We start from the raw sequence: 26003 nt of genomic DNA on the forward strand, positions 1-26003 counted from the left end.
CAAGCATAAGTCATTCTGTATTTATTTGCTATTCAACACACTTTCCTTCGCAGAGAGAAAACACATAGTCTGAGTTATCCCATTAACAAATCCCCTGCTTCTATCATTACATCCTGAATTTCTGTGCCCACTAATCAAGGTTGGGTACCTTCACACAAGGTGATTAAAATTGTTCCTTGAGATCATCAAGGCTGTGGCTTTGGCCACAGAATATCTTGCCCTGCCAAAATCCAGGAGAAAACAGAGGAAACTAGAATTCTTTTGGTGGTAGAAGAGGTAGACAACTTAGGTAGAATTCCTGAGAAAAAGGTGCAGTCAACCAAGCCACGAATTAATATTTCCCTGGCTGTGAACTATTGTCCCTTCCCCATCTCCAAACATTCTAGAAGGCAAACTCATCTTACTGCATATAGACACTTCATCACAATGCTGTGCTCAAAGCATCCTGGCTTTGGATAACTGCCTGAGCCATCTTGATGCCTCAGTTTCCAGTCAAAGGCAGAGTTGGTAGGGTATGCACAGCCCTTCCCCAGCCTTTCCCTGTCATATGGGAAAGAGAAAAACCCAGAAGTGGATGATGAGAAAAAATGGTGATCACATTATGTGCTCTGTCAGGCCTGCAATGTTTTTCAAGATGGTTTGGTATCAAAACAGCTAGTGAGCCTCCAGGAGCAGGATGGGGAGAGACTCACTGCATTATCACCTCAAGCCCGGCCAAATCAAGTCCCCAAAGCAAACGGGCAGCAGCACGTGTCCTCCAGCCTGGGTGCACTGAGAGGCGACTGAAGCGAATGCAACTTCCAGCGGCCCCTCCTGGGCTGTAAGAAATCACAGTCTTGGAGGAGCCAGCTGGCCAGGCTCAGTCATTCTTGTGTTTTGTTGTCCTTCCTCCACCCACCCATCCCCCTAAAATGACACAATGGAATGACTGTGTTCCTTATTGAGGACCTTCCTTTTTAAAAGTAAACACACAAAGCTTTCCCTAATCTGACCCATATTCCATAGTGGAAGAAGGTCGTGGGCCCGGGGTGGGGAGAGTAGGAAAGGAAGCAGGCTGGGGAGCCGGGCATGGGGCAAACACGTTCAGAGACGATGTGCCGGAGAGTGTGCAAGCAGAAAGCCAAAAAGAATGCTAAGCATCCATGGGTTGTGGCACTTCAGAGACATCATTCCACGGCACGAGGTTCCCAATCCTCTTCCTTAGTATCTCCTGGGGTAGTTCCTACAGGCTTTCTCTAGGTTGTTCAAGAACTCAGGCACTCCATTCTGCAAAGCAAAGGACACCGTCACTCCTCTGTCCTCACAGCAATCACTCTTGATTCTGGGGCATGTGGCAAAAGGTAAACAGAGATGGCTCTGGGAATAACAGACAGTAGGGCCTCTGACCGGATTCCAGCTCAACGTTGCCACAGATAATGGCGAAAGCTAAGACCCAAGGCGTCGGGGAGACTACCTGGCAGGGGCTATGGTTACAAGACACTGCCTTATATTTTGGCTTTTGCTAGTGAAAAGCTAAGACATTTCTGAGACACTGTTTCTTGAAAAGAAAAAGAAAACACAGGAGATTGGGTAGGTCTGGGTTGTTTGACTCTTCCAAGAAACAGGAGAAAAGACCTGCTTTACAGAATTAGGAAATGGTAAGGACTCCGGGACAAGAGATAGGCTATACTATTATTTAGCTAGTGTTGAGCGTTGAGCTAGAATCTCCCCAAACATCGTCTTATTTACTCCTATTCCATGGGGTAGGTAATATCCACCTCCATATGTTTTTTTTTTTTTTTGCTTGAGGAACATTAGCCCTGAGCTAACATCTGTACCCATCTTCCATACTTCATATGTGGGATGCTGCCACAGCATGGCTGATGAGTAGAGTATGTCAGGGCCTCGGACCCGAACCTGCAAACCCAGGCCATCAAAGCGGAGCCATAAGCATTCGGCCACAGGGCCGGCCCCTCCACCTCCATTTTAAAAAAGGAAAAGATCGAAGGCTTCCCTAGGCTACACACAGTCAGTGGCAGGGCCAACATTCAAAATCACATTTGTTTGACTCAAAGTTTAGGACCTTCTCCTCTCCTGGGGAAGCTGTTGAGCCCTCCAGCCAGTAAGTAGGACGCTTACAAAGCAGGCTGAATGGTCCCCATGAAGCCAGGCTCCCAGGCTGTCTCTAGTGATCTAGGCGGTTCCCTCTCCTTCCAGAAAAACACAACAACAGTAACAAAACTGGAGGCTGCCCCAGGCTTGGCCACGTCTGGTGGTCTCTTGGGCCAGGTCAGCCTGTCTTACTCCCCTCAAAGCCGATACAGGATCCAGGGGTACCGTTGTTCCTACAAGGAGCAAGCTATTGTCCTGACGTTCCACTGAGTGATCCTGGCGGGGTCTCTGGGCGCCAGCAGGCAGGGGCTGGCATTCCAGCTAATGATTCTTTGTCTTTTGTCCCAGCCTCTGTCCTGGGAGTTGGCAACCCCAGTCCTAACCGTAGTCACTCAACCAAGCCACCTCATAAAAGAGCCTCATTAGGCCTGAGACAGCAAGTCTCTTCAGCCTGACAGCCCCACGGGCTGAGTCAACATTTGTCATACGCACGTCCCCTCCCACCTCTGGGGATCTCACCTTGGCAGCCCAGTTAATGAGCCAGGTTGGAATCTGGCCACCCGGGTTATCGAAGTAATACATGAAAACTAGAGGGGAAAAGAAAGGAGAATTCAGAAGGAAGAAAAAAGAGAAGGACACAGCAATGAGCCCCGCGAACATTCCTCCTTCATATTCAGGCCCAGAAAGTAAGGACGGAGGGAACACATGATTCAGGTGAGTCCTCTCCCCTGCCTCGTCCTACGGGATATTTCTATATAAACATTTTTGAAAACACAGCCACAGGCACATCTTGCTGCGATTTATTAAACACCTGGCAAGTGCTAGACACTAGGAGACAGTCTCTCATTTCATTTTTTCTCTTACTACTTATCCTAACAATCCTAAAGAATTGGTAAAATTCCAATTATAATCCCAGTTTACTACTGATAAAGTGGAGCCTCAGAAAAGCCAGGTGACATGTCCAAGGTGCTAGATCTACGAGCCTCAGAACTACGGTTCAGATGTCGCCTCAGACGCAAGGCCACATTCATTCCAGCGGAGCAGCTGGCTGCAGGCCGCTGTCTGCCCACAGCTTTTCTCCCTGTACTGGAACTCAAGGCAGGCAGGGCCTGAGCGTCTGGGTTTCTGCCAATTGGGAGCTGCAGCCACACAGACAGTCCTGCCGGCCCTCTTGCCCACCCCCAGGCCTGGCGTATGAGCCACAGGACCAGCCTGACATGAATTTCCAAACCTCTGGTTTACTTGGATGCGCTGATTGCACCTGGACAACAAAGAGTCAGTACAGAATGCACTGAGTCAGAGTTAGACACCCACCTCGCTCTGTAGCCCAGTGTCTGGGGGTGAATTGAGTCTCTCCCCAGCTGTGGAGCCCGTCTGTTTTGCACCCACACCCATTCTCTGACCTCAGGGGGCAAGCTGCGTGCACTGTACATGCCTCGCAATCAGCACGGCCGTCACCTGCGTGACCCTGACCCTGACCCTCCACCCAAATGGTCCCGTCTTTACCTTTGCTCCCCTTCCTGCCATCACTTGTGATCGCCAGTCTCTGCTTGTACTGCTTCACCCGGACCACACCGGACCGCTCGGGAAACTGCGAATGGGAGGTGCTCTGGGCCAGGACCACGTAGACCTTCTGCTCTTCCACATCCAGATCTCGCCGCTCCCGGACGTAGACATACTGTACCGCTGGTCAAGGCATGACATCCACGCCAGCATTTCAGACAGGCAGAAGGAAAGCCCCACAGGCTGAAGACAAGGGAGGTGACTCAGTTCCTCCCACTTGGCTCTGGCTCCCTGGCGCTGTTACTTCACTTACCTGCCCTGTCTCCCCAAATGCACTGCAAGATTGTGCCTCATGCCACCCGGTATTCTCATCTGAGAGCACGCTTCACCTCCTGTGCAGGATTCTCTCATGCTTTCAAGCTTTTCATTAGGCAGGAAAACCACTCCCGTCTCCAGGAAGGCACTATGAGATCTCAGAGGATTGCTCACTAATCTGCTGTGAGATCCTGGCTTAGTTACTCAACCCTTCTGAGGCTGTTTCCCTATGTAGGAACAGGGGGCAACAATGCCCAGCAGGCAGCCTTGTGGGGGCATTAGGGAAACATTGGAGCAGAAGAAGCAGTTAATAAACAATGGAGTCATTTCTTCTCGTCCTGTCCTCCCCCAGAGCTCTAATTAGAGACCTCTATGCACAGAGGATGGTTGAGCAATCTTACTCACACCTGGTGATCACAGGAAATCTATGAGTACCTGAATATCTAGAGGCAGAAGTCCTCTCTGGGTTAACACTGGTTCACCAAGAATAACAAAGCCATTTCATCTCAACGAACACAGAACAACCACTATATCTATGGCACGATTCAAGGAAGATCATTAAATTCTAAGAAACAGTAAGAGTTGCCACTCACCGAGCCCTTTCTATGTCATAAGCATCATGTGCTTTAAGATAGCATCAATCTTGATCCTGAGAAGGTCCCTGCTGAGTCTGATGTAAGTATCTCCATCTTCCAGGTGACAAAATTGAGGCTCAGAGAGGTAAAGGGACTCACCAGAGATCCCACAGCCCAGCTGAAGTGATGGAACCTGAATTTGAACCCCGATCTGGCTCCAAAACCTAGCCAGCCTTTCATAACTGGACAGGGCTCAACTCTTTAAAGTGTTCATTATACTCTCAAATGGTAGAATTTTAGGTTTCACACTACAGAGAATGAAAAGCCCAAATCAATAAAAAAAATCACTCTAAGGCAATTACACCCACTATAACAGCAACAACCACAACCCCATCTCACCTCAGCGTCTCTACAGCACCCACAGTTGTCCCACCCTCCCTCAGGCACCCTGCAGGACGGCCATTGGCCCTGCTCTCTACATACTGATGAGTGAAGTTCTTAAATGTCTTAGGGAAGAAACGATGTTGCTTTGGCCCTGGCTTTCCTCTCTCCCAAGCCTTTTACTTTTTCCTTGCAGCAAATATTGTCCCACTCTCTCCCACAACTTGCTCAGCTCATGCGACAGTCATCACCTGATGCTCCATTGAGGAAAGTTTAACTCAATTAAAATTTGTCAGTGGTCTTTGTGAATTGGAAGGTCCAGTGTGTCATAAAGCCTGTGACTGGGGAACCACCAGTTCCCTGAGGCCCAGAGAAATGAAGGGCCTTTTCCAAGGTCACACAGCAAACCAGGGAATGTATTCACACTCAACCTGGGATCTTTTGCTCCAAAACTAATATTTTTTTCCACGGCACCATTCTCTGTTATAAAAAATTTAACGACTCTTATTGGAGAGACATATGTGCCTATACAAAGACCAAGCAACTCATTATGGGATTGCATGCCATTGGAGAGCCAATAAAATAGGACTTCAAGGAGCCCCAGGTGTCCACTCCTGGGAATACCTACCCAGCAGTGTCACTGTGAGGTCAGAGCAGTGGATTGTGCCCCGGTCAAGATCACCATCTCTGGGACAGCCGGACCTGAGTCCTGCATCTGCTTCTGTCACCCACTAGCTGTATGAACCTGAGCAAAGTTCTGGACATCTCTTTGCCTCAGTTTCCTTAACTGTGAAATGGGGATGATGATGCCTAACTTACACAGTTATTGGCAGGATTAGAGAAAATCCAAGGGATTAAGTAATACATGATTTGTTGAAATATATAGCATGTGTATACAAACTATCTAGTAGCATGTGAGAACTATGCCAAGAAATAAACTCTTATGGAGTTTATAATCTAGTTGGGGCCAGGGTACACACATATATTTAGACACAAAAACACAAAAACCATACACAGAAAACACACCCACATGCTCCCTCTCTTTCTAGAGAAAGATTACGGAGGAACATAGAGACTTGTGGAATGTTAGAGCTAGGAAAGATCCCCACCATCATTTACTTCAGTGGTTTCCGAACTTTCTTTAAGTCCACAGATCCTTTGTTCCATTCAGGATGTAAAATACTTAGCTGCTGCCATTGACGAGGACGCTGAAGGAGTCGAAAACTTGCCTATCAGTCACCCTACCCCCATCTGCCCACCCAGCAAATTCCCATCCCACCCTCCCAGGCTGGTCCTGAGCAGGCTTCCTGGAACCTTGGAGCGCCAGCAAAAACTCCCCACATCCCATTCAACTGCTTTGTCTCATAAATGAGGAAACTGAGGGGAAGAAACATACACCCAGAATCCAGAGCCAAGAGTCAAGGAGGGACCACTGTGGGGTCAATAAAACAGGAAGTGAGATGGGGGAGCTGGAAATGTGGGGGCCTGAGTTCCCCTGTCAGTCACTAACCACCTGTATGAACGCTTCTGTCACTTTACCTCTCTGGGTCCCCCCCTTTCTCCTCTATAGCTCGAAGGAGCATATTAAACATTCCTTATAAAAAGTTCTTTCCAGGTCCCCAATTCTGTGGCCCAGCAATTTCAAGCCCTAGAAAACTTCTCAGGAAAGTAGGAGCTGCCCTCCAATGACCACAATTGCAGGATGCTCCACGTTGTCAGGCCCAAAAAGCAGGCTCTGAGATCTCTGAAAGCCACACAAGATGCAACAGCTTCAGCAGATGCTTCTGCAGAATCAAAGACAATGTTGCCATGCCTGCTGGACATGCCACCATTGGGCGATGGGCCAAGGGCATAGAAACACTTAGAAAGGCGAGTAGCGGTGAACTTGGGAAAGGATACATCTCTGTTGGACATGAGAGTAGGGTATCTCACTTGCCAGTAGACCACGGTCTGTCCGTTGCATCGTCTTTCATAGAGTTCTAAGGAGAATAAAAGAAGTTAATGTATCTGGAAGCCTCTTTGGCTTCAGTTAAAAAGAAGCCTAGATATGATGACGCCGTAGGGTATAAAAAACCACTAACTCGTGAGGCACAAAATTCTAGAACAGTCAGACAGATTCATTACTACTGAGACCTTCTTGCCTGAAGGCAGAGTCTAGAAAATAGAAAAATAAAGTAAAAATAAAAGAACGCAACGAAACGTGTCCATCGTATATCTCAAACAACATTTTCAGATAGAATGCAAGAAACAAAATCAGGCACCCAAAAACAAATTTTCAGGTTTTAATTCAGAGTAGCCACCAGATGTCAGTAGAGTACCAATAGTTTTGCTTTTGAGAACTTTCTTCCTTCTTTAGATTTCCTGACACATTACAGCTAGCCTGGGACCAAGTCACCCAGTCTAGTGTGTTCAGCGGGGAGATCAAGGTCCCAGAGAGGGCAGTGTCCTTCCTAAACAGCTAAAAAGTGGCATAACTGTGGCTAACCCTTGGAGGGGTTAGCAGCCAGCTCTTGGAGGGAGACAGCAAAGGAATTCAATGACATGCGCACCCTCTGACCCCAAGCTGTGCAGTAAGCTTCTAAGTACTTAGAGAAGGAGCCCAGCCAAGGCTGCTAAAGTAACCAAGAGAGTCCCTTGAGGAGATGTTGATGCGGGAAATGTATTACTTAATTCAGCTTTTGAAAGAAAATCTATCAGAAGCAGACCATGGATTAAAGAGCTGGCCGGCCCATTGGTGCCACATGAGGCTGAAGACAGCCCTTGAAAGGAAGGAAAGGAGGGGACATCTGTTGCTTTTGCATGCCTAATATTGACTCTCCCCTTCTTGGACCAGCATCTTAATTCTCCTTCAGGACATCACCCTTCCCGTCCTTCTTGTGGTTTAAGTAAGACTGACTCGACCCGAATTGCAGAGCTGGGCAAACGAGCATGACGTGGCCATGGTGATTAGCTCAGGGAGGGTACATCTGGCCAGGGTCTTAGCTTGCCACTCTAAAAAGTTGAAGCCAAAAAGTGGCTTAGTAAAGGCTCTCAGATAGCTCACAGAATATCTAGGAGGACCAGAGTTAAGCTTAGAACCTCAGGATTGTTCCAGAGAAGTCAAACTGCTGCTGCCACTGGACCAGACACCACAGCGTGAACTGTTGATGCTGCGTACTGAACATCAGAGGCTCTGCCACTGCTTCCCCCAAGGTCAGATGCCTTCGCCGTGACCGTGACCGGAAAATGGATTTTTGCATGTTGCCCACTTCCTCACGTTGCTTTCTCCCAAGCTGAAGCCACATGTACCTCTTTTTGTCAAGGTCTATATCACAAGACTGAACCATGACTGCTAGGGAGCCTGCAACAGAGAACATCTGGCTTCTCCCTTGAATGGATAAGCATCACAATTCCCCCAGATAGGAAGGGTATTTGAAAACACTAAGCAACCCAAAACGGTGACAAACGTCCACAGGTAATGAGCACATGATGCTGAGGCGCTGAGAGCCAAACCTGGGACTGTGGCTGTCACTAATACGAAAGTGGAAGTCTCGTTCCTGTTCCTTTATGATTAGAATATAAGCTTGGATCTTCTGGCCCCATGGAGTTTTCAATGTCATGAACAAATAAATTCTTTTTTCTCTTCTTACACTGGCATTTGTTAGCTTTTTGCTACTTGCAACCAAGAGTCCTGACTATAGCCAGGGTCTCCAGTTCACGTTCCCCTGGGCTGGCTCCATAGTTCTATTCCACTGTGATGGAGAGGGCAGAGGCCACTCCAGCTCTAAGTGGCAGAAGGATTCCCTATTTTATGCCTTTCATAACGCTCCATCACTTAGAGGGTGAAATCTAACTGTAGCCTGGTGGCCAGGCTGGGCCCTGGGATCTGGACACTCCTCCCACCCCAGCTCCAGAGTCTGCTACCCAACAAACCAGCAACAACAACCTGCTCACAGTGTTTGAACATATCATGCTGTTTCGTGCCTTCCTCACCTTACTCATGCTGTTCCCTGGGCCTCGAACGCCTTTACACAACTCATCCCCACACCCTCTCGCCTCCTCGCATACATGTATTCCTGTTGTTTATTTGCTTTATAAACTTTTCTTATAAACGTTTATGTTTTAAAATAATTGAGTAGTTTAAACTATTATGTTTTATAAACTTTTATAAAACAAAGCTTGGACACCACCTCCTCCAAGAAGCCTTCCACGAGGAGCGAGGTGTATGGGACGATAACAAACTTACAGTGAGAACAAATTAGCCCTCAGAGCAAACTGGAGAGTAGCTCTAAGAGCATGCAAGGAGCAAGTCCTAGGAGGAGCAAAGGCACATGTCAGCCCAGCTCTTAAGACTTTCCTGCCAAAATGAAAAGGGAAACATAATATAGTAAAGATTAAACCTGTCGCTTTCTACTGGCTGAAATAAATAACAATAGATTCTACGTTCTAATTGAGTTTTTAAAAATAGTAGGTGTCACTTACCTTCAACATTTTGGTCCCACTGTTTTCTGTAGTCTAGGTCCATATAGACATCTATGAGCAGAGCCGGTGGGCAATCCTTCAGAGTTCCAAAGACTTTATACTTATAGAGTCCAGTCTCCTGTAAAAATAGAATAGGCAAAAACAACCTATTAATTCCCAAGTTGACAGACAGCTGGATTACACGCATATGAAAAACAGCTGCTCATGCAACACCATTTATTGAGAGCCTCCTCTGTGGTCTTGGTGACACAATGGTGAAAAAACAGATGAGTCCCCAGCTCTCCTGGGTCTTATATTTGGCCGTAGGCATTGGTTGTGGTGATATCTATAAACACTATCCAGGTAAGCTGAATAGGATATGAGAAGGGTTGTGTCATAAATGCTGCCTGCTTTGGGGCAGGGGGCAGAGGGGTGGCATCCTACATAATCAGGTGGTCAGGAAAGGCCTCTATGAGGGATAGCATTTATCAGAATATGTTGTTCTAAATATTACAAGGAGCCAGCCATGGGAAGATGAGCAAAGCCCCTTCCTGGAGGGGGAAGGCCCCCAGGTTGGTGGATTAGAATGCTCAAAGAATAGAAAGTCAGGGGTCTGGAGACTGTGGATGAGGGAGTGTGGTAGGAGCTGAGGTCAGAGAGGTAGGGGAGGCCAGGCCCCAAAGGGCTTTGCAAACCAGGGTAAGGGGTAAAGATTTTGTCCTAACTGCTATGGAAAACTAATACATGACTTTAAACAGGGGATGGCTTTAAATAGAAGAATGACTTTAAAAAGATGACTCTTGCTGTTTTGTCAAAAATAGATCATAATGGAGCAAGGAGATGGTTTAGAAGACCAGTCCAGATAAGACATGATGGTGACTCAAGAAGGGAGGTAACAATAGTGATGGAGAGAAGTCAGTGATTTAGGGACATACTTTGGAAGTAAAGCCAACAGGAAGAGCTGACAGATAGGCTGTGGGGAAAGAGAAAGCAAAGGAATGAGGATAACAGTTAAAACCTTTGCTTAACAACCAGGTAGATGGGAGCTCTATTTTCTAAGACAGAGAAAACTTGGGGAGAGGAGATTTGTGGGGTGTGGAGTAATCAAGAGTTCTACTTTGAGCAAGTTGAGTTTGAGATGCTTACTGAACACTGAAGTAGGGGTGTCATATAGGCAGCTAGCATTCAGAGGACAGATAACTATTTTAGTTATCCACAGGGCATAATGAAACCCAACACATTGTTGTGTCAATTCCAAGACAGAATTTTTCATAATTGCTTCTTTTTATGTAAAGGACTCATGTATAAAGGAATGGGAAGGGGGAAAGAACACCAGCTTCAAATCATATGAGTCCCTTTTATGCATAAGAAGACCATTTCTAGATTCCAAAATACAACACGAGAATTCCCTGGTTTTCACGTTAAGCCACATCCTTGTCTGTAAGGGCTCTGGGCTAGAGTTGGCCACACTACACATCTCACTCTCTGTTCACTGGTAAATAACTATTCCTGACCTTCACTATTAGGATGAAACCAATGGCTCTTAGATTAGTTTCAATGCAAAGGCAAACAAACAAAAATGAAGCTTTTAGATGGACTCATTCTTCCATGTGCTAATGCAATGTAATTGGCTAATCGAACATGAATCGAGCCATCTTCTTAAACACCATGCCAGGGACTTATGTGAAGTCAAGGAGTAAACACGGTGAATCTTTCTAGAGATTCTCAGACTTCAAGGTCTCCTGGCTCAGGTGGCATAGCTCAAAGATAAATACATCCCAGGTTAGGAATTTCAGATGTATGTGAAAGTACCTGGAAAGCAATGGAAGGTAAAGTTGAAACTGAATTCATAAGGATTTTCCAGCTGTAAAAGTATGTGACTTTATGCCAAGGGTGTCCAACCATCCAGTGACAAACTAGTAGGTCTGAACTTCTTAAGTGCCGCACCACGGCTGCCCCAATAGAAGGGCAGACCTCGGAAAAAACACCTCCTTCTCCCGCCTGTCCCCTCCCCTCATGTTCACACAGGGAAGACATGAGGCTTCTACACCCCACACATGGACAACCACCATTTTAATCAGTTTTGAAAGAAATAAAATCAGCTCTCTGTTCAGGAATATTGTCACCCCATTTTCTACACATACTGAGCAAGAGAGAGATTTATGCATTGAGATGATTATCTCCCCAACCTTACATGAGTTAGCTTTGGTTATCTGGATAAATTAAGACAAACTGTTTCCTTAAACGGGTTCCCTTCCCCTCCTGAATGTAGTCACAGCCCTTTGTGACCTCAGTCCTATGCATACCACAGAAAAGAAAAACAGAAAGCCCTCTAGGAAGAGAAAAATAGAATAACATGATTTACGTGAACACAGAAGAATGAACTATTGTGACAACTTCCTTTAAATACTCCCTTCGTGGCAGAACTGAGAAACACCAGGACTCCAGAGGAACAAAATGCTCGGTAACACCTTTCCTAGTCTATCAATAACATGTTCTTTTCAAGCACTGAACAGCCCCACCCAAACTCTTGGATCAAAGCAGTTTTTCACCCAATATTTCTTTTAAAAAAGGATCTCAGCAAACATAATCACATTTTTATTTGTCCTTAAAAAACTAAAGTGAATTTTTATAATTATAAAAATAATTCATATTCATTGTAGGAAAATTGGAAAATGCCAAAAAGAACAAAGAAAATAAAAATGGCATGTAACGCCATAATCCACAAATACCTATTGGTAATATAGGACATATTTCTTTTAAGGAAATAAATACTTCTATACTTTACAAAATGGGAATAATATGGTACAAACAGCTTATATCCTTATTTTTACCAATATTATACTGAGGCTATGGAGAAATGACATCTAATTTAATTATTCTCATAAGTTATTTCTTTTTCGAAATATTTTTTACAAATATAAATACTATTGGAATAATCTATCATTTCATATGGACCAACTTGGTCCATAATTTTAATTTTTTCATTAGGATAGCTTCCTTAGAGACAAATTTTCCGGTAAAGAGTATTAACATTTTAAGGTTCTCTATACTTTTAATAAACCTTTAAGAAAGTTTGTACCAATTTATACTCTAACCAGTTGCAACAGAGCATCTCACCAGGATTGGGCACCATTGTTTATATAAACAATTTGATAGGAAAAAACATAAATCTTAGCTTGATTTGGGCAAGGTTTTTATTAGCGACGTGCAAGATCTCTTTAAAATCAAAGATACTAAGTCTCGGCAACATTTGTTGAAGATATGTTTCTAAGTTGATTCACATTTCAATAAATGACTCCAAATAAGTTTACTCAAGAGGTTCTTGGCTTTTCCTGAAGCTCCTCCAGAAATAGAATAGCTCCATTTCTTTATCTAGAGTAAAACATGCTGCATACTTTTCTAATGCTCCGTTTATAGGACATTTCATCTCCTACACTGCAGATAGTAAAAGAATTATTTGATGGTAGAGAATCAGTCCATACCTTGTGTAGAATACAATTACTGGAAGAAATAGAAGATTTGGTATAGCATATACTCCTTTCTTGCTAAGAGAAGCCCTATGTAATGTCACAGCTAGTAACTTTCCTGGTCTCCTATGCAGGTAGAAGGAGCCAAATGACCCCTCCTTCCAGTTTTAAACACGGATGTTCGGAGCTGCAGCAGCTATTTTGTGATGAAGAGCAAACAAGCCTGGGAAGGCAGGAAAAAAAAGACTCAAAGACTTTCACTGGCATCATCGAGCAGCCAAACCAATGCCAGCAACTGTTGATCTCAGAACTACTTGGTAGGTGAGAGAAATAAATCCCTCTTTGTTTAAGTCACTGTCAGTCCAGTTTTCTGTTATTGCAGCTAAAAGCATTCCTAATTGATACTAGTCACGCTTCCTGACACTGTTACTTGAGTCCCGTGATCCAGGGAAACAGAGAAGGTCTGTTATTCCAGTTGACTTGTCTAAACATCAAGCTGTTATATTTTTTAGCAATAGTGATTCAAATGTAGTTTAAAAATTGTGCACTTTCTTTGCAATTGCATTCATGGGGTTAAAAGATTTTGAGAAACTTTGCTGCCAATAGTGCACTTATTTGTCCTAAGGAGAATAAATTCTGCAAGAGCTAACATGTTTACGTATGAGAAATGTCAAAATGTGATAATGTTTGCATTCAACATTTGTAGTTCCCACAGAGGAGTAATCCCTGGCAGGACCCCCATTCCTCCTACCCACCCCACCTGACTGGAGGAAGGCATCCTCATTCTCTTCGATGTATGGTGTTTTTCTGCATTTACGTCACCAACCACAAGACAGCCTTGATGAATCCCATTTCTCTAATCCTGTAAAGGCACCCTTGAGTGTGTGTTGAATTTTCTTTGCCTCTCACTGAAGAGTTCATTTCCATTCCTCAGGGGACAGTAGCCTCCGTAATCTACAACTGTGGAAGCTGTCCAACTACAGCCTATCTGGGGCAAGTAACAGACTCAGATTGTCTGAAAAGTGAGCATTTTTCACCAAAGAGAGTCACTTCTAACGGCAGGAGTCCAAGCTGCACTGCCACTGGGAAGTATGTATCAAGAAGGTGAAGAACGACATTGACTAAATCTGCTTTACTATTTTGGATCTCTCTATGAAAACACGGTAGGTCTGATCCCTTAGGATTGCAGACGGCTAGGTAAAATAATAAGGATAGCTAATACTTATTGAGTGCTTAATGAATACCAGGCACTGGGCTAATACTGTACATGTGTTATTCCACCTAATCCAAACAATGATAATACGAGGTCTGGACCATCAGTAAACCCGTTCTTCAGACAAGGAAACTGAGGTATGAAGACGTTCTGAGAAATATCTGGAAAAGGCGGATCTACAGAGACAGGAAGCAGATCAGTTGTTGTCTGAGAACAGGGAGTGACTGTGAACAGGCAAGAGGTGTCTTTTGGGGGTAACACAAATGTCCTAAAATTAGATTGTGGAGAAGGTTGCATACCTCCATAAATTTACTAAAAATCATTGAATTCTACACTTAAAATCAGTGTATTTTATGGTGTATAAATGATACCTCAATAAAACTGTTAAAATAAGAAAAGAGGTTATGAAACTCACCCCAAGTCACACAACTAATGATGGCAGAACCTAGACTTGAAGCCAGTGATCTGACAGTCGAGTTCACAGTCTAGGGTACTGCCTCCAAATTGCCACTGACCTCTCCAAACATCTCGTTAGACAAGTCGTAAACTGTCTGGAGTGCATATGGCTCTAGCTAGAGTGACCATATAACTTATCATTCCAACTGGCACACTTCTGAGAGGGAAAGAGGTGTTGGGAAAATTTTAACCTGGACAACAGATATAAACCAGGCCTGTGATGGGTATATGGGATATCTATACCCAGCTACAGCTCACAACCAAACACCATTTAATTTGCCAGGTGCTTCAAAACGTATCCTCTCATTGGATCCCTGTACCAATTTGGCAGAAGAGGAATTATCTCTGGTTTAGAGATGAGGAAACTGAGTCTCAGCTAGGGTCTTAGGCTCATAAATCCTAAAATGACAAAGCAATTAAGCAACAAAAGTATATTTTAGACCAGGGCTTGCCAAATCAGTCATGCCAGCTATTTTTGAACAGTCCATAAGCTAAGAAGAGTCTTTACATTTTTAAACGGTTAGATAAGTACCTACATAATATCCTCCATTTTGCCTCTTGGCCTGCAAAGCCTAACATATTTACAGTTTGGCCTTTTATGGAAAGAGTATGATGAACCCTGCTTGAGACCATTGCAACCACTACTTCCAAAACATACAACCCAGGAAACCTGAATTATTATAGAGTCATATTGCCATGACACATAGAAGAGAAGGATCTTTGTGTCATAAGCCACCAATATAATTATACATTAATTTGAATCACATGGGGGTTTACCATTTAAGCTCAGACCACTCTTCAAATCAAACTTGCCAACCTTGAGCACACCATACAGGATGAATACCAAAACATTTTAAACATATCACACTCAAACTCGGAAAAACAAAGAAAAAGAGAAAATCTTGAAAGAAAATGTAGGGGAAGAGGGGACCACTTTACTTACAGAGGAACAAGGATGAGAATTACAGCAGACATCTCGTCAGAAACAATTCATGCAAAATGGAAGTGGAGTAAAACGCATAATATATTGAAAGAAAAAAACCACTGACCTAGAATTCTATATCCAATAAAACTGTCCATCAAAAGTGAAGGACAAATAAAAACTTTTTCAGACAAATAAAAACTGAAAGAATTCAGCAGCAGCAGACTTACTCCAGAAGAAATGTTAAAAGAAGATTTTCAAGGAGAAAAAAGTCATACAGGTCAGAAACTCAGATTTACATAACATAAAAAGTGCCTGTTTCATTGCCTTAAAGCTTCTTGAAAGTATGAACTTTGTCTTATTCATCAGGTATCCCAAGGGCTTAGCATAATGCAAGGCAAACAACAGGTCCTGAAAGACCACTTGAATGAAAACATGAGCAAATGTTTTGGAGTGTTCCTTTCACTAGGGTACATTCAGAGAACCCAAAGATAGTTACAGAAAGGTGTCTATCCTAAATTAAATGGCAAGTTAAGGTAGTATTGTGTATCTCTAAGTTTTTCAAGGTCAGGGAATGGTGAGCTTGAGGAGTTACAAACTATTCCCATTGGAGAGTCTGCTAGAATTCTCCTTCCACCCATAGGTGGTGACTCTGGCGTCAACAGCAGGTTGGAAGACTAGGCAAGAACCATCCTCCACAGGAAATTGCCACAGATTCAGCCCTGGCTCACCCAGGTATTGGTATGGTATCATGTCCAAGGATCCAGAATGTCCAAACCCTTCCCAACAAGTCACCTCTTCTCTCAAAAGGTTCCCAAGGCCCAAAGAAAAGCAGAGTTTTGCTTTATGAATAGCTACCTTCTGTAATCTCCATGCAGGGATGTGATGAAAAACAGGGTGAGAGCATGAAGCTTTGTTTATACCTAAAGACAAAAGTGGGATGTCCTACACACCCCTCTCAACCATTCTCCCAAACCTAAATCTTGGGCCCAGCATTCTCATACTGCCTCATACCACATGCTCATCCTGAGATAAGCAAGGAGAGGGAGAACTGAGGCTCTAACATATGTGAACTTCTTCATGCTGGTTTCACACTGCCTACTGACATGTCATGGTCACTACTGGCATGGTAACACAGCCCAAAGCTCAGGAGAGACCTGACTGCAGATCACTGGGAAAGCTCTTATAAGTCACCCGTGACCTTTCTCTATTGGGGAACTTCTCAGCACTGCATTCACTCCCAAGTGGCCACTAATTTAAAAATCAGGGAGAGGGAGTCTTAAAATGGGCATTGCTTTTGTCTTCAGGTATTCTTTTTTTCACACTCATTCCTTTCAGTTTCCATTGCTTCTCCTCTCTAGGGCACCCTCTTGCCTCTCAATCTCAGACCCCCCTGAGCACCATGCTAGATGCTCCCCATACATCAGTGGTTCTCAAAGTATAGTCCCTGGACCAGTATCTTCAGCATCACTTTGCAACTGGTTAGGACTAAAATGCAAAAAAAGAAGAAAAAATATATAAGGCAAGCTCTCATGCCCCACACCAGTGACTCAGAAACTGTGAATGGAGTCTGGATTCTGAATTTTAACAGGTCCTGCAGGCGAGTCTGCTGCATGCTCGAGTTTGAGAACCACTCTGCCACATGTCATTTCATTCAAGGATTGCTGAGACGTCAATCCTGAAACGTAAGTATTGTCCCTATTTTGCAAATGAGCAAGCTGAGATTACAAAATGAAAAAGTAACCAATCAACATCACACAGGTAGAAAGTGAGGTCCAGACCCTGGCCATTCTCCAACCTCAGTTTCACCCCAGTCCTATGGCCTCTGTTTTTTCCTGGAAAACAAGGCAGGCTCAGCCTGGTTCAGTGACTTAGCACTGAGTGTTTCCTCTACTGCAGTGTTTTAAAAGCCAGCTTGTTCATTTGAATCTCCTGGGAAGGGGAATCTCCTCCCTCCCCAGTGTCAGCAAGCCAGGTCATAGATCCTCACATAGCAGCTGGCGCAACTGTGAGTGGAGGCAGGGGCAGCCCAGCCTACTCAAGAATGCTTTCCGAGTGGTAGCATTGCCCATGAGTGCACCCATCTACTGCGACAGCCCTACCCACGCGAATGCTCCCCACCAAGTGGCAGTGGCTCAGCTTGCACAAAAGCACCCCATGTGCCAAGGGCAGTGGCCCAGCCCCTGTGAAGGAGCCCCAACTCACCTACCATAGCAGCCTGGCTAGACCTGTCCACTGAATTCAGTGGCCTGGCCCTCACAAAGGCGCCCTGCTTGTGCCCTACTCTCATGATCACAACCCATTTGCCAAGAGCAGCAGCCCAGCCACAACCTGGCCACCAAGCACAGCAGCCCTTCCTGTGTGAGCAAGACCTGCTGTGTGGGTGATGCCAGCGCTTGCTAATGCAGAGCAGTTCGAGCTGCAGAGCAGCTTAAGCTGAAATGGGAGTCTGAAATACAAGGGAAAAGAAACAATGGAAATATAGAACAACTGGAAAACAAGAGATAAAATGGCAGTAATAAGCCCTCATATATTAATAATCATTCTAAATGTAAATGGATTGAATTCACCAATTGGAAGACACAGATGGCTGGACAGATTAAAAAACAAGACCCAATAATATGCTGCCTCGAGGAACACATCTCAGTTCTAAAGACAAACATAGGCTCAGAGTGAAGGGAGGGAAATGATACTCCAAGGAAATGGCAAGCAAAAGAAAGTAGGTGTTGCCTTACTTATATCAGACAAAGCAGATTTCAAGATAAAAAAATATAATGAGAGACAAAGAGGGGCAGTATAACATGATAAAAAAGGACAATCCATGAAGACAACATAACACTTATTAATATATATGTGCCCAACACAGGAGTACCAATGTATATAAAACAACTATTAACAGACCTAAAGGGAGAAATTAATAGCAACACAAAAATAGTAGGGGACCCCAACACCCCACTTACATCAGTGGATAGATCATCCAGACAGAATGTCAACAAGGAAATGGTGACCTTAAATGAAACAGTAGACCAGATGGACTTCATAGATATACATAGAACCTTCCATCCCACAAGAGCAGAATGCACATTCTTCTCATGTGTACATGGAACATTCTCAAAGATAGACCATATGTTGGGAAACAAGGCAAGCCTCAATAAATCTAAGAAGACTGAAATCATGTCAAGCATCTTTTCCAACCACAATGCTATCATCTTAAACTTAATTTTAAACTACTAACAGGACTAGAAAAAGAACAAACAAAGACCAAAATCAGCAGAAGGAGGGACATAATAAAAATTAGAGCAGAAATAAATAAAATAGAGACAAAAAAATAGAAAGGATCAATGAGACTAAGATCTGGTTCTTTTAGAAGATAAACAAAATTAACAAACCTTTAGCCAACCTCACTAAGAAAAAAAGAGAGAAAATTCAAATAAATAAATTTAAAAATGGAAGAGAAGAAATTACAATAGATTCACAGAAACACAAATGATTACAAGAGAATACTATGAAAAATTATATGCCAACAAATTGGATAACCTCGAAGAAATAGATAGATTCTTAGACTCATACGACCTCCCAAAACTGAATCAAGAACTAATAATAGAGAATGTGAATAGACCTATCACAAGTAAAGAGAGAGAAATAGCAATCAAAAGCCCCCAAAAAGACCAAATTCCAGGACCAGATGGCTTCTCTAGAGAATTCAACCAATCATTCAAAGAAGAGTTAATACATATCCTTCTCAAATTCTACCAAAAGTTGAAGAAGACAGCATGCTTCCTAACTCATTCTATGAGGCCAAAATTACCCTAATACCAAAACCAGAGAAGGACAACCCAAAGAAGGAAAATTACAGGCCAATATCGCTGATGAACAGAGATGCAAAAATATTGGCAAATAAAATACAGCAATACAATAAAAGGATCATACACCATGATGAAGTGGGATTCATACCAGGGATGCAGGGAAGGTTCAACATCCACAAATCAATCAATGTGATACACCACATTAACAAAATGAGGAATAAAAACCACATGATCATCTCAGTAGATGCAGAGAAAGCATTTGACAAGATCCAACCTCCATTTATGATAAAAAAAAAAAAACTCTCGATAAAACGTGGATAGAAGGAAAGTACCTCGACATAATAAAGGCCATATATGACAAACCCACAGCCATGTCATATTCAATGGTGAAAACTGAAAGCCATTCCTCTGAGGACAGAAAGAAGACAACTCTTGTTCCCACTCTCGCCACTCTTATTCAATGTAGTACTGGAAGTTTTACCAAAACAATTAGGCAAGAATAAGAAATAAAAGGGATCCAAACTGGAAATGAAGAAGTAAAATTCTCACTGTTTGCAGATGACATGATTCCATATGTAGAAAACCCTAAAGAATCCACCAGGAAACTATTAAAAATAATCAACAACTACAGCAAAGTTGCAAGGTACAAAATCAACATACAAAAATCAGTTGTATTTCTATGAACTAATAATGAACCAGTAGAAAAAGAAGTCAAGAATACAGTCCCATTTACAACAACAACATATTCTCAACAACAAGAGTAAAATATCTAGGAATAAATTTAACCAAGGTGGTGAAAACCTATACATCAAAAACTATAAGACATTATTAAAAGAAATACAAGAAAACACAAAGAAATGGAAAGATATTCCATGCTCACGGATTGGAAGAATAAATATAGTTAAAATGTCCATATTGCCTAAAGCAATCGACAGATTCAATGCAACCTCAATCAGAATCCCCATGACAGTTTTCACAGAAGTTTTCTAGCACAAAGAATCCTAAAATTTATATGGAACAACAGAAGACTCTGAGTAGCCAAAGCATTCCTGAGAAAAAAGAACACAGCCGGAGGCATCACAATCCCTGACTTCAAAATATACTACAAAGCTACCGTAATCAAAACAGCATGGTACTGGCAGAAGTATAGACACACAGATCAACGGAACAGAACTGAAAGCCCACAAATAAAACCACACAACTATGGACAGCTAATCTTCGACAAAGGAGTCAACATACAGTGAAGAAAGGAAAGTCTCTTCAAGAAATGGTGTTGGGAAAACTGGACAGGCATGTGCCATGGAATGAAAGTAGGCCATTACCTTACACCTTACACAAAAATTAACTCAAAATGGATTAAAGACTTGAATGTAAGACCTGAAACCCTAAAACTCCTAGAAGAAATTATAGGCAGTACACTCTTTGACAGCAGTCTTAGCAGGATCTTTTCGAATGCCATGTCTACTTGGGCAAGGGAAACAAAAGAAAAAATAAACAAATGGGATTACATCAGGGATTATATCTGCAAGGCAAAGGAAATCATGAACAAAATGAAAAGAGAACCTACCAACTGGGAGAAAATATTCACAAATCATTTATCGGACAAGGGGTTAATTTCCAAAACATATAAAGAACTCATATAACTCAACAACATCAAAAAAACAAACAACAGACCAAAAAATGGCCAGAGGATATGAACAGACATTTTTCCAAAGAAGATATACAGATGGCCATCAGGCGCATGAAAAGATGTTCAACATCACTAATTATTAGGGAAATGCAAATCAAACCTACAATGAGATATCACCTCACGCCTATCAGAATGTCCATAATTAACAAGACAAAAAGTACCAAATGTTGCAGAAGATGTGGAGAAAAGGGAACTCCCGTAAACCACTAGTGGGCATGCAAACTGGTGCTGCCACTATGGAAAACAGTATGGAGATTTCTCAAAAAATTAAAAATAGAAATACCAAATGATCCACCTATCTCACTACTGGGTATTTATCCAAAGAACATGAAATCAATAACTGAAAGAGATTTATGCATTCCTATGTTCATCACAGCATTATTCACAATAACCAAGATGTGGAAGCAACGCAAGTGCCCATTGACTGATGATTGGATAAAGAAGATGTGGGATAGATGGATAGATAGATAGATAGATAGATAGATACGTAGACAGATATACAATGGGATACTATTCAGCCATAAAAAAGACAAAATTGTGCCATTTGCAACAACATGAATGGATCTTGAGGGTATTATGCTGAGTAAAAAAAGCCAGACAGAGAAAGACAAACACCCTATGAAATCACTCATATGTGGAAGATAAACACATGGACAAAGAGAACAAATTAGTGGTTATCAGAAGGGAAGGGGTCGAGGGTTGGGCAAAACAGGTAACTGGGCATATGTATACTGCAATGGATGAAAATTAGACTATTGGTGGTGAGCATGACACAGTCTGTAGAGAAACAGATAAACATCAATGTACACCTGAAATTACACAATGTTATAAGCCAATATGACCTCAATAAAATAAGAAAATAAACTTTTTGAAACAACTAAATAAATGACTTACAAGGCCAAACAAACAACAAAACTCATTTTGTGTTGAAGCACTTCAAACATACACAAATGTAGAGAACAGAACAGTCAACTTCTATATAAAAAGAGAGCTTTTCAAAAGGACTATCCAGGGGACGACCTGGTGGCACAGCGATTAAGTTCACATGTTCCGCTTCGGCGGTCAGGGGTTCCCGGTTTTGATCCCGGGTGTGGATATGGCACCGCTTATCAAGCCATGCCATCCCACATATAAAGTAGAGGAAGATGGGCACGGATGTTAGCTCAGGGCCAGTCTTCCTCAACAAAAAGAGGAGGATTGGCAGCAGATGTTAGTTCGGGGCTAATCTTCCTCAAAAAAAAAAGGGAAAAAAAAGACTATCTAATCTCCACCACAGACCACTTAAATCTGAGACTTCGGGTAGGGCTTGGTGATGCTCACGTCCTTGAGCTTTGAGAAACACTCTCTGGTGCATTTCTCCTCCAGATACCCGCATGACTCAACCTCTTCTCACTTCTATCTCCACTCACATGTGACCTCCATGGAGGGGCTTTCCAAACTCCCTGATCTAAAAGACACCATATCGCCCCTGGCTACCCCTGCCACACCATCTCTGTCCCTTTATTGCACTTTACTTTCTTTTTTTCACCTGGAATTTTCTTGTACACTATGGGTTTATTCTCATCAGTGAATATGGTTCCTTCTTCAAGAAGCTCACTCACTGAGGCAGCAGCTCCATCCTCTGTTCCCTGTTCATCCCATTGCCTGTGAGGGCATTAACACATGGGAGGCACTTGATCAATATTTCCTAAAGGAATAAATGAATGATAGCAGTGCTGAGCTGAGATTTTAACCCAAGACTAGTTGCCTCCAAAACCCATGCTCTTCCACAATACCACATGGCAACTCTGGACTAGTTTTGCTGAGCCTCCAGAAAAAGCATGTAGTTCTGCCCTGAACCAAGCTGTATATTCAGTATTGAGTTTATCAATGTAGTAGACTGGTTCATGTCTAGTTATTAGCTATGAGGTCTGGGCAAGTGCCTGGAGGCAGCAGATAAGGAAAATGAAATGGTCAGAGAGAAGATAAAAGGATTTTGTCTGAAAACAAGTGCATTTTTGCACCAAGGTAACTGTTGCAATTACACCAGGAAATTAATTCTGCCTGCTCCACACCGTGAGCCTCTTGTTCATCTTGTGATACCCAATGGCCCTGGACATTCAGAGCTCCTCCCTGCTCTAACCCTGTAATACTCTGGTCCTCTACCAGGAAACCTCAACTGCACTTACCTCGCCTAAAGGTCACTTTTAACCTATTTGCCATACAACTACTACCACACAGAGCAACTGATGACAGGGCTCAGGGGCAATGCAACCCTTCCACCTAGATGGCTACCCGGTTCCAAAGGCCTCCAAGAACACCCCGGGTCTTGCTTAATAACCAACTCCATTCCTCCTCTGCTTTCTCCCTAAAGCTTCGGACTAAAGTTATCAAGCGCAGCTTACAATGAAGGGGCAGCAGCCCAAAGCAGCCAGTCACTAAGATGACTAGAGATGATAGCAAGTCCCTCTCGCAACACGCCTGCCCACACACACTAGCCACCCTGTTCATCCAGTCTCTGAGAAGTCCAGCCTCTTTCCCACCTATATTCACACCCGAGGATACTCCCCCCGCACTCACTCACACACCATTGGCACCCACCCGGGAGGGGGATCCAGGTCTCCCACAGGCAAGTGCCTGGGGAGAAGAATCAGCAGACCCACTTTTTAACTACATCATTAACTTCTGAGAAACCACTGGCTGAATTCTGATGACCTCCCACCCCCACAATCTGTCCAGGGCTAAGTCAGCGGGAGGCATCGCCCCTGTGCTCACTCCTCCCAGCTCCAGAAGCCCCGCCCCAGGCCTGACACTCCCAGCTGGAGGCTGGCGCTCCTCCAGTGGGTAGGCCGCTACCTGGTCCCACAGCCGGTAGACACAAATGCCCAATGCCTCTATCAGCAGCTCCCAGTTGGCGCCGGCGAGCTTGGGCTGCTTGAGCTCGGCGCAGGCCTCCCAGAACTGTTCCTCCTGGAACCCGCCGGCCGCCCTGGCCATCCTTCTGCAGCCCCGGCTCCTCGGCCAGCAGGCAAGGCTGCCAACAGTCTCAGTACCGGTTCCTGGCCCAGGCCAGAGGGGCCAGCGTGACTGGCAGGGAACAGAGGAGTGATAGGGGAGATGGCATGACTTATAGGGAAGGAGGAGCCTAGAGGGAGGCGGAGCCAGGGAGGGGCGGGTCTAGAAAAGTGGGCGGGGCTGAGCAAGACGGAGGGTGGATGGAAAAGAAATAAAACTAGTGAAAAATTGGACTCCATCTGGGAGAAGATGGAGCGGCTAGAGAAATGGGGAGGCTTTTAGACAGAAGGGAATAGGAAGACGCTAATGTGTTCTCAGAAACACCTCAATTGCCCATCTCCTGCTCCTCCCGACCCGCGTACTGGGTGTCTTTTCTCCCTTCTCTGAAGAAAGTAAGGAAGGTCTCTGAGTGCTTTGGTAGACCTGGGAGGTGAGATGGACAGAAATGCTTGAAATCCTCAGGGGCATATTTCAATATAATTTCTATTCGTTCTTCATGCATTATAAACATTATTCTGCGAAGGAGGTCCATGGAAGGCACCAGAAGGCCAAGGGGGTCCTTGGCACAAACATGGTTAAGGAAACTGACCCATAATGGATCTACAAGGTAATTTGCCACCCTGGAGGGTGAAACGTGATCTAAAAGATATCACGGTTTCCACCCAGGATTTCTGCAGCTTGTATAATTTAGATCTTTGCGCAAGTCAAGCATCTTTCTGTTCCCTCAGGCCCCTTGGGTATTACTGTATTTCCTACCAGCAGACTGTACTTGGCTTTGAATAATGTAGGTAGTGTAAACATCAAAACAATGTATCAGCACATGGATGCCAATAAACTCTGGAAACCCCTGTTTCCTGATCTGTAAAATGGTTAAGAATTGTGCCACCAGTTAGAATGGAGGAGATGACTACCTAAAATGAACATGGAACATGTTTGCGCAATGCCTATCAAAGAAAATGTTCACTAAAAATTTCCACTTGTTTTACATCACTATGTTGAAATGTTTCTCCTTCTGTACTTGAAAGAAAGCCCTGAAGTTGGTGGCAAACTCTATGTTTCTGCCAATTTCCAAGAAGAGAAATAAGATCAGACATGGCAGCATAGAGAAGTTACGTCTTTATCCAATCGAATGCTGGTTCGGTCTTGTTTTGTGAGGATGGGAGGAGGGAGGTGGTTTTTCCCTGGACTAAATGCACAAGAGATCAGAGACATACTTTCCTAATGTTTTTATAATGCTCTTTAAGTTCTCTCTTCTTTATAACAACTATATTATATTTAAACTAAAATTCAATTGCTTAAAAAAGCAATTTCATCAAATACCATTAGTTATGAAGTATTTTCCAATATCTTCAAGGAATCCCATTATGAAAGTGTGCTTTGATGAAGCTGCACCTTTATCACTATATGGCAATAGATTAATGAAGATAAGAGTATAAATGGCGTTATGCAAGATATAAGATATGAAGCGGGAAATTTAAATTGTATTTATTACATGTGTTTAAAAGTGTTTACCTACTAAATTCAGAAGGTAAATACATATATTTGGGTATGTTGAGATTTACACCCATGTTTACTTTATTACAGTTAATGAAGAAAGGATCATATTAGGAAATAGTTATTTTGTACAATCTCAGAGGTCTAGAAAAGGCTTGGAATGAGGTCTAGAAAGGCGTGTTCTCGCTCAGCACCTGCCGATTGTAATAGGCCTGCCTGTTTCCTGTGTGAGAGATACTCTCTAGAGGAACTTCCAGCAGCATGACAGCTGAAGCTCTGGCCTCAAACATAGACATGCTGGAGAAAATATACCAAAGATAGTCTTAAATCTATAGCGTAGCTGAAAATAAAGAAAAGATACGCAATGCAAAAAAACCAAAAAGGAAACAAAGATAGCCAACATTTGCTCCCAATAGATTTGAAAACTAAAAAACAAAACAAAAGAAATACACGCTTATTCCAGGAACCTAGCTAGCAATTAATTCTCTGCACAAATTCCTTTCTGCTTAAAATACCTAAAGAGTTCTTGTTTTCTGCACTTACTCCTGACTGATAGCATATTCATAGACTAGGATATTTAATATCTTAAAGATGACCATTCCTAACAATTCAAACTATAAATCCAAGGAGATTTTGTTGTTGTTGCTGGGAAA

At 43.3% G+C, this 26003-nt stretch overlaps 1 protein-coding gene across 3 annotated transcripts; it reads right to left on the minus strand.

The window, feature by feature from the left end:
• Positions 1-23945, minus strand: LOC106843851 (phosphatidylcholine transfer protein). Of its 3 annotated transcripts, XM_044745548.2 has the most exons (6): positions 23698-23945; positions 9327-9444; positions 6765-6844; positions 3598-3769; positions 2611-2678; positions 1-1266 (listed from the first exon to the last, which is right to left on the minus strand). In XM_044745548.2, the coding sequence occupies exons 1-6, from the start codon at positions 23836-23838 to the stop codon at positions 1201-1203; spliced, it is 645 nt and encodes a 214-aa protein (XP_044601483.2). In that variant the 5' UTR covers positions 23839-23945; the 3' UTR covers positions 1-1200. The 3 variants fall into 3 exon arrangements, with proteins under 3 accessions (XP_044601483.2, XP_070339066.1, XP_070339067.1); XM_070482965.1 differs by lacking the exon at positions 1-1266 and having other exon boundaries at positions 2455-2678; positions 23698-23938; XM_070482966.1 differs by lacking the exons at positions 1-1266; positions 23698-23945 and having other exon boundaries at positions 2455-2678; positions 9327-9528.
• Positions 23946-26003: the final 2058 nt, after the last annotated feature.

Source organism: Equus asinus, chromosome 13 (assembly GCF_041296235.1).
Source record: "Equus asinus isolate D_3611 breed Donkey chromosome 13, EquAss-T2T_v2, whole genome shotgun sequence".
Taxonomy (NCBI): Eukaryota; Metazoa; Chordata; class Mammalia; order Perissodactyla; family Equidae; genus Equus; species Equus asinus.

Excerpts from the sequence above, each read along its gene's own strand:
- LOC106843851 (XM_070482965.1), bottom strand. The coding sequence starts at position 23,838 with ATGGCCAGGGCGGCCGGCGGGTTCCAGGAGGAACAGTTCTGGGAGGCC. Across the intron at positions 9,445-23,697 it reads TCTACCGGCTGTGGGACCAG|GAGACTGGACTCTATAAGTA; the intron begins GTAGCGGCCTAC and ends CTATTTTTACAG. Across the intron at positions 2,679-3,597 it reads TGGCAGGAAGGGGAGCAAAG|TTTTCATGTATTACTTCGAT; the intron begins GTAAAGACGGGA and ends TTTCCCCTCTAG.